This window comes from Colobus angolensis, unplaced genomic scaffold, assembly GCF_000951035.1.
Source record: "Colobus angolensis palliatus isolate OR3802 unplaced genomic scaffold, Cang.pa_1.0 Scaffold354, whole genome shotgun sequence".
Lineage (NCBI taxonomy): Eukaryota > Metazoa > Chordata > Mammalia > Primates > Cercopithecidae > Colobus > Colobus angolensis.
The window spans coordinates 566131-581557 of record NW_012116866.1 but is presented as its reverse complement, the minus strand read 5'-3'; the positions used below and the strand labels follow the sequence as shown (position 1 = coordinate 581557).

At 40.0% G+C, this 15427-nt stretch overlaps 1 protein-coding gene across 3 annotated transcripts in view; it reads left to right on the top strand.

The window, feature by feature from the left end:
- The first annotated feature begins 6674 nt into the window (after window positions 1-6674).
- The window catches only part of HSD17B7 (hydroxysteroid (17-beta) dehydrogenase 7), an 18348-nt gene continuing 9595 nt past the window's right edge, over window positions 6675-15427 (top strand). Inside the window, exons 1-4 of one of the 3 annotated variants that reach the window (XM_011952961.1) lie at window positions 6675-6820; window positions 8650-8853; window positions 12448-12540; window positions 13813-13927. In XM_011952961.1, coding sequence (XP_011808351.1) covers window positions 6786-6820; window positions 8650-8853; window positions 12448-12540; window positions 13813-13927 — 447 coding nt within the window. In that variant the 5' untranslated portion in view covers window positions 6675-6785. Of the gene's footprint in view, window positions 6821-8649; window positions 8854-12447; window positions 12541-13812; window positions 14154-15427 lie in introns of those variants that run through there. The other 2 variants (XM_011952962.1, XR_001002997.1) reach the window with 2 other exon arrangements.

The following is a 15427-nucleotide window of genomic DNA, read 5'->3' as shown; positions in this document are numbered from 1 at the left end:
AGGCAAACATCAAAACAATATGCATAAGTTAGACAAGATTAAATCTTGTCTGATATCTGCACAAACAGATATGCACCATGTTGGAAACATGTGTTTTTCTAGTCCCATCCAGGCTTCCCACAACAAAGCCATGATGTGGGTCTAAACCATGTGTTTTGAGTAAAGGAGAATAGAAGAAGAGGAGTGTCTGCAAGATGGAAATAGATGAAGATATTCCAAGGAAGTATACTAAAACAGAACAGTGAATGTTTTGCCCAAAACTACAGAAAGAAAGAAAAAAAGAAAGAAAGAAAGAAAGAAAGAAAGAAAAAGAAAGAAAAGAAAGAAAGAAAGAAAAGAAAATTGCAATATATGGCTACTAAGTCTTTGATTGTAAGTTGAATTTATAGACCTGGAATTTGCTGTCCTAGTCTTTCCTTTTAGTAAGACTTCTGTCCTCTGGCAGTGCATATGGTAGGTCCCTAATGTTTCTGCATCTCCAGGAAGATGCAGATCCTTATTTTTGCTGGGAAATTCTTCTTAATAGAAATGTAACATTTTAATAACAACAGATTAATGTTTTTTTCACTTGGTAATAAGTTGTCAAGAACTGAACTTAGAGGGAAAGAGACTGGAGTGGTTAATGGTGATTTGATTTCTGGCATTTTGAGTTTTCTGCTACAATTAGCTGCATTACTTGGTGCCAAAGAGCGGTGAATTGTTGAGTTGGTGTATCCTTTAAAAAAACTTGTTACTTTGAAAGAACTTAAGGCTCACAAGATGTTACACAAATAGTAGAGTGGCCTTACCCTAGATCCAGTTTTCCCCATTTATAACATTTCACTTAGTCCATTTTCAGAACCAGAAAATTAACATTGGCATAATGCTATTAACTAAAACCACAGACCTTTTTCAATTTCACCAGTTTTTCCACACATATTCATTTAGTTGCTGGATACTTTTAATTCTTGCTGATTTGTAATCTGGCCTTGCTTGGATACAACAGGAAAGACACCATCTGGATAAAATTCTACAGTATTAGAGAGACTATAACACATTAATGTGTTCCTTTATCATGAGCAATACCCTGCCTACATTGCTTCTAAATTTTCTGATTAGTTAGGCTGTTTGGCATCTGAAACAATCCAAGACAAACTTAGAAATATTAGGCAACACAAAAGACAGTAAGAACTGCTCATAGCTTGTTGCCTAGAAAACCAGGTATAGCAGGATATTCTAGATGCTTCCTGAAGCTTCTACAGTGAGTAGGATTAGTACTGGGGACAAAATGAGGAGTTTAGAGTAAACCAGTATTTCAGTCAAGAGTTAGTTGGCACTTAGTTAATGGCACTGGGAATAGCTTGTGGAGAGAATAGAATGCAATGGTATAGACTCCTAATGTTTGATAAAATACTATTTTCAGAGTGATAGAGAGGTTTTATTTGTCTAAATAGCTGTTATTAAATGGAATAACAACCACATTAAACCAAATTAATTGCAAACACAGCAGCAACCTGGGGAGAAGTTGAAACTCCAGTTTTGTGGATTACAGTTTTGAGTTTTATGATTGACATTTTTAAGTCCCCTATTTAAGGGGTCACAAGATTATAACAATGTGTGTCTTATTAAGTTCCTAGGTCATTGTGAGCACTTGATAAACATTTGCTGAATGTTGTTTTTTTGAATGAATTTAAGATGGAAACAAAAACTTGTCATCCAGTTAACTAGAGTGAATGTAGGGAGAATTTTTTTGCTGTAACATGGAGAGTTTATTTTCAAATGAGGAAAGAGAAAAAAATGCTCAGACTTGTACCTGGTGAAGTGCATTCTCTTTGTATACTTTTTGATGCCGAAATTGATCTATACAGCTGCTTAATTCTTTGAGGCATTTAGACAGCAATGAAAGGTAGTTCTCCTCAGGACACCAATTCAAAAGGAGAGATCAGACTCTGGCCTTATACCCAGCCTATTTGAAACAAGCTATCTAGTTTCTCCTGCAGATACCATGTCAACAACATGCAACAATGTCAGGTGCCTAGCAGGAAAATAATCTGAGTCCCAAGCTAGCCTGTGCTCATCGACAATTACAATGAACATATCAAGGAAGAATTTGCAGAGACTCAAAGGAAGCACAATGGGGTAAGGTAATCACTTTCAGTGAAAAACTGTTTTCTTGAAAAGAGGCTTCCTGCAAACACACCAAGAGTCTGTAATCTAGCCTATCCATTATATATCCTTTATTATTCATGATATCCTATTCTTCTACCCTGTTGCCTGGTAACTTTTTCTGAGGACTGAGTTTCTGCAGCAATGTGGTGCACTCTTCCTGTGATGAGGAAACATCTGGGCCCCCTTCTGCAGGCTTTGGAAGGTGATGTGTCTTGTCAAGGGGTAAAGATAAAATGGATTTAATTTCTGCTTAAAACTATCATAGACGTTCCAAATAGAATACGTAAAATTTCTCTGTATTAGAAAAAGAAACGTGATACCAATTGTATATTTTCTTTTCTTTATTTATTCTCTGTAAGTCTGTCAGATGATAAATTGTAAATAACAATGATTAAAGAGTCATGCTACTGTTGGATCTCCCTTTCTGTATAAACAGTGCCAGTTCTGGGCTTTGTAACCTTTGCTCTTTACAGTCTTACATCATTCCTGGGGAAGTGATGGGGCACGGGTCAGAGCTGGGGTGTATGTGGTGTGGACACGTGTTTGTGGGGCTGTCCAACAAAGGATTATTTAAATAGGCCTCTAACATATGAGTTGACTGTTTATTGGGAGGAAAGCACGGTGGTCTCTGACATATCTAAACATACGAAACACTGGGATTTTATGTCCTCACATTAATTAGTCCAGTTCTGGGGAATCCAGTCCAGAATTAACTGGCGATCCCTTATTGTTATGGTTACAGAGTTGTCTTGTTTGATACACAGAAATCCTTTTTAAATCCCAATATAGTCTGTTTCAGACCGTCCGCACATGCACAAACCCTCCGCCCCCGAAAAAAAAAAAAAAAACCATGAAAAACAGAATTTAAGACTCAATCATTATACTAGAGATTAGAATGAAACGACCCCAAACAACCAATTTCTTACCTGGTCTCTGAGAATAAGTTTATACTTTCAGTTTTCTGAGAATATTTCTCAGAATATTTGAGTTTTCTGAGCACGTTTCTCAGCACTGGGCATGGTAGATAAATCACAGGGCCAAGGTTTGGCAGGGATGGATGGGATCATTGTGTACCATATTGTTCTTCTGATTTCCAGGAGAACAGAATGAGCCCATGCAAAACATAAACTTATGATGATAAAAAAAAAATACCTATCCATTCACTCATCAATAAAAACATATTATGATGGTTATCAAGCTGTGTCCTATGAGTGATAAAATATTTGTAAAATATAAATTAAATGGCATCTATTGTGAATAGAACTCTATTCTAGTCTCTCTGAGCACCTCCAGCAGTTCAGCCTATCTTTCAAAAGTCGTAACACCTTGAAAACAGCAACTTTAGTGGAAAAAAGGGAAGAAGAGAGCAGTTTCATCACTTGGCTTGAACGAAAATCTTGAGGAAAGGAAAACCAGATAGTCTTGCTCTGAAGTTTTCTGGACTTCACTTAATTCAATCTATCTTAGGCTGGCAGGCCTCCCGAGACTGCGGTAATGCTGAACCTCCACAGCCCAGGCCCTCCCCCTTCTTTATAAAAATGAGTTTTGTATGAGACAGCCACACAACCTGGTCTCCTTCTTCTTATTCCTCATCACCTCTGAGCTCTCGGACATTTTAAAATGAGCCTTTGGGTCTAGACTCTCACAATTAGGCTTAATTTTACTCCATGACTTTCAGAAAATATTGTTAAATTGTGGTCTCTTTAGAACAGTTGAAAGTGGGATAAACATAGGAGCTGAGTTCCACCCCCATGATAAAGAAGTTTTATTGGCTGGGCACGGTGGCTCATGCCTGTAATCCCAATACTTTGGGAGGCTGAGGCAGGCAGATCACTTGAGGTCAGGAGTTCAAGACCAGCCTGGCCACCATGGTGAAACTTTGTCTCTACTGAAAAAAAAAATACAAAAATTAGCTGAGTGTGGTGGCATTTGCCTGTAGTCCCAGTTGCTTGGGAGGCTGAGGCAGGAGAATCACTTGAACCTGGGAGGCAGAGGCTACAGTGAGCCGAGATCACACCACTACACTCCAGCCTGCTGACGGAGCGAGACTCTGTCTAAAAAAGAAAAAAAGTTTTATTTAGGAATCTAATGTTCTCATAACCAGATTTGTTCTTTCAATCTAATTTTCTTGATATAGGATAAATGATTACTAAGTAAGTTGGTGTCATTAATCAAAACCTCTAGGATCAAAAGCCAATATAAATTATCACAGTGTTTTAGGGATCATCGCTGTTCATAAATAATTAAAACACTGAAGGAGGCCATGAAATAGATTAAAGTATGCTCAGTAGAGTTTGATGTATGATACATAGTTTTATTCTGTGTGAGCTGGGGCTAGTGATGGTCCCATTACCAGTCTACTACAAATACGGAAACCTAGAGTAAGCATTAGAAACCTTGATAGCAGTTTTGTCACTGGAAGGAGGGTCTTGAGTGTGAGTCATCCAGGTTTTCGGCATTTGGAACGAAAAGTTGGACAAAATGCACAAAGTAACAAAGGAACAAAGCGCGAAAGCAAAAGCAGCGATTTATTAAACTGAGACAGCACTCCCCAGGGTGGGAGTGGGCCTGAGCAAGTGGCTCAAGGGCCAAATTACAAAGTTTTCTGGGTTTTAAGTAGTTCTTTTGAGGTCCCCATGGGCTACCCCTTACCTGGATGAAGGATTTGGTTTATGGCTAAGTAAAGGCTGAGGTGAATGTATGCCCTGTGCAGATGATGGCATGGCCCATGCTTAGTGCTTGGCCCACAGCCAATCCAAGGCACTTTCCCTTTCCATCTGAGACATGGTGGAAGTGTGGCAGGCCAGGTCTCACTAACAACTGTTTCAGTACTGACTAAGTGGTTAAATATTAAAAGCCAGTGCCCTTATACAAAGGCTGGGATGTAACAAAAGCCCATCAAGAATTTTGCCTAGGCCTTTCCTGGGCCTCTTAAAGCATGACAAAATATCGAAAGAATTCTTAACAGGACCCCATTTAGGATTAAACAAGTTTTACTGTGGGTCTGAAGAAACTCCCCAGGCCTCCACAAACAAGTTCATTGGGGGGGGTCTAAGGGAACTCCTCAACCCTCCATGACTTAGCAGGAGAAAATACAAGGGTAATCACCCCAGCACCTGGACCCACTTAGGTTAAGTAAATTTACTGAGGCTCCAGAGGAAGGTTTTCAGGACTCAGACCTTAGTTACAGATTAAAAGTAGTTAATCACTTATGTCTTTAGATAAATGCACACTTACACGTAGACAGATCGCTTAGAAAGTATATAAGCTCTGAAAAACTGTAATTTTGAGTTGGTCTGGCGATAATTTCCAGGTCTTCTCCCTGTAACTGGTTACAGAAATAAAAACTCTCCTCCTCCCCAGTTCATCTGCATCTTGTTATTGGACCTTGAAAAACAGCAGCCCAACCCTCAGTTTGGTCTGGGACCAGAAGGTTGTAGGGAGAGTAGCCTTTGATCCTTTGCTACTGCGAGGTGGGGAGATGGGGTTTTTCCTTCTGGTTTAGCTTTAGGAAGTTGGTGTTAATTGGCCCTAGCTTCCAGGCCCCCAGACCCAGGTGTTTTCCTTTTGATCCAGCTTTGGGAAGTCAGCACGAATTGGTCTCAGATTCCCTACTCCCAGCCCTTGCTGTTTTTCCTTGATTGAGCTCTAGAAGTCAACACGATTTGGCCTTAAGTACCCTACCTCCAAACCCTATTCTGCCTCATTTTGGCAGAGTATTTTTATATGTCTTGAATCTAATAATAAAAAATCGGGGCTTGTGTTTTGTATGCCTTTCGCTTTTCTTTTTCTAGCACTTCTTTTTTTTTTTTTGTATTTTCTAAAAGCACCCATCTGGGGTGGCTTGGAAACACAAACAGGTCGTTCAGCACAGTTTGAGATGCACTGATATAGGAGGTTACAACACATTCTCAGTACTTCGACTAATGAAGTTCTGAGATTCTGATTCCACGCCACATTTCAACTTTTCAATATTGGTAATTTACGCATGATTCTACATAAAGTTCTTAATAAAATCAGTGCTCATTTTCTCAAATAAGTTTCTTTAGAGGAGGAGGTCTGGGATCAGAAGTTGGGCTGTGAAGTGGCACAATGCCTGGATCTATACATCCAAAAAGGAGTGGAAAATTAAATAATAGTCGCCCAACTCTGGCTCCTAGACCCAAACCTTTTCTCTAAAATGGGCACTGGTGCAAATACCGTGAGGCCTTCCTGCAATGAAGTGCCAATCTCAGACGCCAGAGCACAGACCCAGTGCGTGCTACTTCTCTCCTGAGTGCTAGGCCGGGTGACACCCCCACCAGGATTAAAGATCCGGCTTGCAATGAGCCCTAGGCGGCAGTGACGGACACCTGCGCCGAGGCGGAGCGAGAGGAGCCTGGAATAGCTCCGGGTTTTGCGTCACGCAGCTCCGCCCCTCGGCCTATCTCACCCGACGCCGACTCCGAGGGCAGGGAGCGGTTGGCGGACTGAGATTGGAGGGATCAGCGCAGACTCGATGACGCAACGGGAGGCGGGGCGTGGCCGTACTCTGATTGGTGACGGGTGAGGTGGGCCCGGCTGCGGCCCGAAATCTTAGGACTTCCGAAAGCAGCGGCGGCGTTTGCTTCGCTACTTGGAAGTGTGAATGCGCGAAGATGCGAAAGGTGGTTTTGATCACCGGCGCGAGCAGGTGAGGCCTCCTTTGGGTTGGCGGAGGTGGCAGCGGATGAGGGGTCCGAGAGAGCAGGGGTCTGCGACCTTCCACGAACGGACCCCGGAAGCGCCCGCCCCTGGCTTTGCCTAGGTTCCCCAGGGTCTCTGCAGCAGGTGTGGGGGCGTGCCGGCCTCTTGAGGTGCTCAGTAACTGGTGCTTTGTATTAAACATGACAGTGAAAAGGAAAACTAGAACATCAGTAAGTGATGAGTGTGGCAGTGATGATCCTGAGGTTATCAAGGGAATAGGGTACTCACGCGGGCTCCGCCCCTTTTCCATCTTTGCCTACTATTCGTATTGATTGGCAGTGCCCAGCAGTTTGCTCCTGACCACGTGATCATGTCTTATACTACAAGTGTTTTGTCTGTACAAGCCTTTTGCCTACAAATTTGAACACCCATGAGCATTAGGACGGTGGAGAAAAAACAATCCCCTTCCATTTAGCTCAGTGCTAGGGAGCTAACACACTCTTCACAAACCCAGAGAAAGTTAACCTTTTCCTATGAAGGCATGGTTGGGGTGCAGAATAACCAGCTCATAATAATTCCAGGGTTGCTCACTTAGTCTCTCAGCCTCTTCTGTTGCTTGTTTTACCTGTCATTTGCACTTCCATGAAAAATGTGTAGAGGATGAAGCCAATCAAACCATTTTTTCTACTAGTTGCATTTGGCATTTTTAAATGATTAAGATAGAGGACATGTTAAACATTTAAGATTGATCCACTTTCAATTATTCAACCACATGCATATTAACTAAGCCAGCTTGGTAGGTGTCTGCAGTTGGCAACTTTTTAGCATACCCTCTCAAGTGACTTCAACAGTTGATTGGTGCTTCTTATGTGGAAGGTACTGAAATAAGTCAGAATTGATTTTGTCTGTTTCTTTTACATATATTGTGATGTGTGCAATTGTATATTAAATACCTACTATTCTCAGGTGAGGGCAAATAAATGTTTTTGATGCTTTGTTGTTGGTGCTAACAGATTACTGATGGTTCCAGGCTCTTTTTGGGTTTTAACTATTAATATATTTTCCTGGAATCAGCTTAAGTCATGAAAGAGAAATTATTACCCAACTTTTCATTGCTATCAGCCAGGCTGGTCTGACTGATGTCACCACTCCTATGTGGTTTTACAGTGCTGGTTTTGAAGTTCTTTGTCTCCAAGTGCTGTACTCATCCCTGCTTCCCTTTCTTGGTCCTCATCTAATATTTAGTGTATTCCTACCTTCTATGTAATCACGTTGAGTTCTTTCTTTTTCTATTATTTAATCATAGTTGTTGAGAAGGATTTGTACATCCTGCCATGTTACTGATGCCTCATCTGAAAGATTCATCTGTTCCTTTATCGGAGATTTCTGGTGCTCCTTATGGGGTTTATGATACCAATAGGTGGTAATCTCTTGCCCCTGAGGAGCCTAGACAGCAAAGTAAAAATGCACATAGGAAACAGCTAATAAAATGCTCTTTTCAGCCCTTACTGGTGATATATTAAATCATTTTCATGAGTGGCATAATAAGTACAAAATGAAAACCACTGGCAGGATAAAGCCCAGTAATAGAAAAACTAAAGAACAACTCTTGTTTTCGGTCCAGTTATTGTGTCAAACACAAACTAGATTGTGTCTCAAGCAAGTGACTATTGGAGTGGAGGATTCCTCCATTCTTAAATCATTGTTGAGTCTTTTCTGTCTCTCTGGGCTTCTTATTGGAGGTCAAGTTGACACAGTTTTCCGAACCAGAGAGAAATGCCTCTACCTGACGCCATCCCAGATAACCCACATCTTGTGTCTGAATTGTCCTCCTAGTGGCATTGGCCTGGCCCTCTGCAAGCGGCTGCTGGCGGAAGATGATGAGCTTCATCTGTGTTTGGCGTGCAGGAACAGGAACAAGGCAGAAGCTGTCCATGCTACTCTGCTGGCCTCTCACCCCACTGCTGAGGTCACCATTGTCCAAGTGGATGTCAGCAACCTGCAGTCGGTGTTCCGGGCCTCCAAGGAACTTAAGCAAAGGTATATCTCTTGCTGATGGATTTTTTTTTTTCTTATGTGATTGTGCAGCATAACACTTAATAAAATAAGAGAGGAAAGAAAAACCTAAAAAGAAACAGGTGCAGTGTAAGCACTTATGTTGAGGAAATCTGTATAGGGCGACCCATTGTGTCTCAGTACCACATTTTCTTTCTTTTTTTTTTTGTTTTTTTAAGAGATGGAGTCTTGCTCTGTCACCCAGGCTGGAGTGCAATGGCATGATCTTTAAAGTTAGCAATGGCTAACTTTAACCTCTGCCTCCTGGGTTTAAGTGATTCTCCTGCCTCCACCTCCTGAGTAGCTGGGATTACAGGCACGCACCACCATGGTGGCCTGGTTAATTTTTGTATTTTTAGTAGAGACGGGGTTTCACCATGTTGGTCAGGCTGGTCTCGAACTCCTAACCTTGTGATCCGTCTGCCTTGGCCTCCCATAGTGCTGGGATTACAGGCGTGAGCCATTGTACCTGGCCAGTACCACATTTTTAATCTCAATCATGATCATAATTATTTCATGGAGACTAATTTATGAGTACATCCTGGTGTGTGATCAGTTGGTGTTGGGATTACAGGCGTGAGCCATTGTGTCTGGCCAGTACCACATTTCTCAATCATGATCATAATTATTTCATGGAGACTAATTTATAAGTACATCCTGATGTGTGCCTTACGTTAAGGTAACTCTTTTGATATTTGAATTCATTTTTTACATATTTCCTTCACGTAATGAATTCATTAAGTAGATAAGGCAAGTAGTGACATTTAACAAGTGAAGAAACTGAGACACAGAAATAAGGGTAATGTCCCTAGGAAGGTCATCCAATCTTATATTAGTTGGGTGAGTCCAAGATCCCAGGGCTTCTCCCTGCTTCCTAAGAGGTATTTTTTTCTCTAGGCCAGTAAAGATTTGTTCATACCTTCACAGTAATTGGCATGTAATAGACATTTGATCAACAGTTGGTATGTGAAGGAATAGAGTCCTCAGATGTATAACTCCCCTGAAAGTGAACAGAAAATTGCATGTAGGTGCACCATGCATTTTTCTGGGCAGAGAGGGCTTTTTATTTATTTATTTGTTTTTAAATTTTAGGAGGAATGTATGATGAAAAGAGGCCAAGAACCCTACACTAGTCTATGCCGCCCTAGGACTATCTGGAATAATTAATTTTCAAATATTTTAGTATTGAGGCACTTAAGAGACAAATAACTACCTTGTTTCCTTGGACAGTAAAATGAAATGGGTAGAAACAAGGAAGCCCTTCTTAATGAAGACATTTGCTGAAGAAAAAGACTTTGTATTTTATGTGAATTGATAATAATTTGCATTTCCCTCTTCCAAATGCACAAGTTACAAATGAAAGCTAGTTTTCTTCACTCTGGCTCTTCTCAGTGTGGCCTTAGTCCTTTGTAAATGTGGTTTCTCTCTCCAGTACTGCTGAGCTCTTAGAGTTTTCTGCCACATCTTAAAAAAGAAAAAAAGAAAAAAACAAAAAAAAAAACCTGAGGAGATTTTCTAGGTTCTGTTTTCACATAAATTGTGATATATTCCATATCCCCTACTCCTCCATAACTTAAGAGTCTCCAGGGCTGTGAAACTGTATACTGAATGTCCTTATGGAGATAAAAACCATCGAGTTGAGAGAAGTTACGACTTTTAAATCATGTTTACAGGCATTCTTTTCCCAAACTTTCTTAGCCAGCTGGCTTCTTACCTGATTTGTTTAGATTTTGTTATATTCTCTTATTTGGAAGAAAAGAACCTTCATCTCCCAGTTAATAGTAGCCCATTCCGATGCAGTTTACTTTTGAGACCTGAAGTTTTAACGTGTATAGTACTGACTATTCCCGAATGCCTTCAAAGGTTCAAGATATTCGGTACTTTATCACAAGTTTAGTAATTTAGTATTTTGTAAGATATTTAACAACTTAGCACAGATTCAAGGCAGTGAGGCTGTGGGGCAGAAGGGAGCACTTCAGGGGATAAGTGAGTTGTCCCAGGTACCTGTCCATCAGCATTGTAGTGAAGTTTTGAGGTATTTTTTTAGTCCGCAAAACAGCCGTTTTTTTTTTTTTTTTTTGAGATGGTTGGTGTTATTCAAGTTTAGGAAATGATGGTTGTAATGATATTCACAAATATGGAATATATGAAAGTGTCCAGATAGATTCTTGCTTATGTCAAGAAACTGCACTCAGTGGCTCAAATGGATCTCTTCAGTTCTAAGCTTGAAGTCAACTAGAGCTAAAGAGGGCTTGAGACTCCCTCTAAAGGCTCCAGTAGCACCATCCCTGACACCTAGTCTTTCCATCTGTAGCATTGTCTTCTATTAGATATGTGCAGATGAAAACTAGTAAGAAACAGTGATTCTGCTTTATCTATATTAGAGCAATGTGTCAATTATTTTATTGATGAGTGGTATGCCATTTTACTGAAGCCAGAGCTTAATTTGGTGTCTTTACTAAACATTTCCTCTCTGTTCCTAGCCAAGTATGTTAATATTCTTAGATAAAAGTTGGCAAATAAGGTAATAGAACAAGCAACAATGGATGAACTCACACTATCTTTGTGGCACTTAAGTGATGAACTGATGGTAACAATATCAGCATTTTAAATGGTCAATTTAATAATTTGAGTCATTTGTCAATTATTTATAGGATGATGAAGAAATGTTTGTATGTGATCTGTATTGAAGACCATGTATGTAGTTCAGGGTCCTAACTTTAGAAGCTGTGGCTCTTAATGTCTTGGGTTAGTCAGAGACAGTTTAGTACATAGAACTCTAGGAGATATTCTGAATATTTATGGTGTCTGTGAGTATCATGAGAGCAGGCTTTACCTGCCTTGAACCTAGTTCAAAACCAGTACATCTAGATGAAGGCTTACATACGTTTAAAACTGAAAATGCTCTTTCAACTCATCATTTCATATCCCTTCCATGACAAGTATTCAGGAGGGAGCCCAGCAAGAATATCTTACCCCGATTCATCTTTTACAATCTCATTGTATTCTTATGAACTTTCATCATTTTATGATACATAGGACTTGTCCGTGTACACTGAAAGGTTTCCACATGGATCTTCTGTTTTATTATATATTTTGGCATTCAGATTTCAACATTAATAGATCAAGTCAGGTGAATATCAATATTATATAAATTTTACTTGTCAACCAGAGATGTGGATTTTTTTTTTAAAAGCAAGAGACTTTGTAAGATGAGGAGAGTGGAGTGGGTTTAACAGACAGAGGGTTGCTGCAGTTCCTTATTGAGAGAACGGAGCTGGAAGGAATTATTGATCCGAGGTTTTACTTAAAGTCCACAGATTCTATTTGAAGCCACCACCAAAGAAAGAATTCTCAAATGTTTACTGTGGCTAAAGAAAAACTGTTGAGAAAGAAATGCTGTAACTTTAATGTACTATAAATTCTTCTCAGCTTGCTGTGGCTAATTTATTAATTTAAAAAGTATTTTTTGTCTTTCTTAGGCCTCCTTGATTCTAGTCACTCTAGAGATAGAATACACAATCTTGACCTGATGTTTTTACTTGCAACTCACAATCTCATTTGGTTGTCTACTTGCAGGTTTCAGAGATTAGACTGTATATATCTGAATGCTGGGATCATGCCTAATCCACAGCTAAATATCAAAGCACTTTTCTTTGGCCTCTTTTCAAGGTAATTTCCATTTTCTGGATGAACTGATTGGAAGGAATGTGTTCATTTTTCTGCCTAGTTTTGCTGGTGTGTTAAGTTGAGGGGATGAAAGGTAAGGGGTCGTTGCAAAGGTTGAAGATAGAAAAAGGAGATGATGCAACCATATCATGAAAGAAAAGTAATCCTCTTTTGTGGGGAGTGCTGAAAGTTCTGTTTTGTATGGTATTCTAAGTCTCCAGTACATTCTAAATGGTTGAATGGTTTAGAAGGTCATTTTTTGGTCTGCCTGGATATGCCTATTAGCAAGAACATTTTGAAATTAGGCAGAGTTCTCAGAGAGACTCCAACTTCCAGGAAAGCTACTTCAAACTATTTCCCAATTGTATGTCAGGTGCTGTGACCAGTAGGTTGGGGAAATGCAGAGAACTAATGTCTTCCTGGGAGATTCTCATTACACATTAGTGTAGTGGCTTTCAAAAATTTCAAAAATGTTGAAACACAACCAGGAGAATTCTTATTTATAGGAATAAATCTTACTTTGTGACCCAGTACACTTACTCATAAATAGGCATTCTTACTATGTGCTACTTACTATACCAGTACTTTTGCTTTACTTCTTTTTCATTAAAAGACAGACAGACACACACACACTCTCTCTCTCTCTCCCCCCCTCCCTCCCTCCTCTCTCTCTCGCTTTCTCTCTCTCTCCCTCCCTCCTCTCTCTCTCTCTTTCTCTCTCTCTCTCCCTCCCTCCCTCCTCTCTCTCTCTCTTTCTCTCTCTCTCTCTCTCTCTGTCTGTCTCCATGTTGGCCTTGACCTACTAAATTGACCTCACGGCAGAACACTATATTAATATGTTTGAAGAATTCCCAGTTAAAAAAACAACCTGTTTAACTTTGTTTTTGGCAATTAAACATACTTTATACAGAGGAAGACTTCTTTCCCTTTGGCATAGCTTATTATTCCTTTAGAACAGTTTACCTATAACTTGATTGGGAAAGAGGTAAAGAGAGTTTTAGCAGCAGATTTTTGAGAGACTTAAGTTCCTTTTGGTAGTATGAGCTATACGTGTGTAAGTACTTCTGTGAATTAGTCGGGGGAAGGAGGGACTTTGGCATTTCATTTAATACAATAATCCAGTCTGAGAAATAGGTATTTTTATTCCTGTCATTACAGAATCAAGGGAGGTATAGTTTATGGGTTGGGGGGTTGGGGGATGGGTTGGGAAGTGTTTTCAGTATTTCCAGTTAAAGAAGCTTTAAAAAGTCATACAATTATCTTCTGCTATTTCAGAAAAGTGATTCATATGTTCTCCACAGCTGAAGGCCTGCTGACCCAGGGTGATAAGATCACTGCTGATGGACTTCAGGAGGTGTTTGAGACCAATGTCTTTGGCCATTTTATCCTGGTAAAGAAGCTGTGGGCTTAACAAGCTAATATTTAATGTGATAGTTTCTGTAAAGCTCTGGGCACAGGGCATTGCTATAGTTGAACAACCAGTTAACTGACTTAATCTCATGTTTGAGTTTTCTTGATTGCATTTGGCTTGTTTATTGTAAGCATGGAACACTTCTAGAAGCTTTCCTAGTAGATTTTTCTTTAATAAATGTACTAATAGTTTTTGATTTACAGAATTACTGCAAAGATAGTATAGAGAGTTTCTGTATACGTTACACCCAGATTCCCCTATTAACGTTTTGCATTGGTATGATGCATTTGTCAAAATAGATGAATCAATTTTACTACATTATTATTAACTAAAGTACACACTTATGCCAGTTCTGTTTTTGCCTAATGTCTTTTTTCAGTTCTAGGATCCCATTACATTTAGCAGTCATGTCTCCTTAGGCTCTTCTTGGTTGTGACAGCTTCTCAGACTTTCCTTGTTTTTGATGACATTGACTGTTTTGAGGAGTACTGCTTAGTGTTTTGTAGACTCTCTCAATTGGGATTTGTCTGATGTTTTTCTCATGGTGAGACTGAAGAATGTGGTTTTTGGGAGGAATGCCACAGAGGTATAGTGACATTCTCATGACATCATATCAAGGGTGTATTCTATCAGTATGACTTCTCAGTGTTGATATTAACCTTGATCTCCTGGCTTGAAGTAATGTTTGTCAGGTTTCTCCATTGTTAAGTTACTTTTTCTTTCTCCTTTTTCATACTCTACTTTTTGAAAGAAAGTTGGACCGGGCACGGTTGCTTATGCCTGTAATCCTAGCACTTTGGGAGGCCAAGGCGGGCGAATTACCTGAGGCCGAGAGTTTGAGATCAGCCTGACCAACATGGAGAAACCCCATTTCTATCAAAAAACAAAATTAGTTGGGCATGGTGGCACATGCATGTAATCCCAGCTGCTCGGGAGGCTGAGGCAGAAGAATTGCTTGAACCCAGGAGGCGAAGGTTGTGGTGAGCCGAGATGATGCCACTGCACTCCAGCCTGGGCAACAAGAGTGAAACTCTGTCTCAAAAAAGAGAAAAAGGAAGAAAGTTACTATGTGCAGCCAATGCATACTGGCTAATGCTTTACCTCCTTAAGAGAGTGGGTTATCTACAGAAATTGTTTGGATTTTTTCTGCAAGGGAGATTTGTCTGTTCTCTTTCATTTATGTCTTTATTCAGTCATTTATTTTTTCCACATGGACTTATGAATATGTATTTCCTGCTTTGAAATTATAAATACTATTTTATTTTCTTGCTCAAATGTTTTCAGTTTTGGCCACTGGGAGCTCTTTCAGTTGGCTTCTGTTATCTCTTTGGCACACCCCCATCATTGTGGTTTTCTGTTTTTGTTTTAGCTTCCATTTTGAGCAGTTTCTTTTTTTTTTGAGACGGAGTCTTGCTCTGTCGCCTGGGCTGGAGTGTAGTGGCCGGATCTCAGCTCACTGCAAGCTCCGCCTCCCGGGTT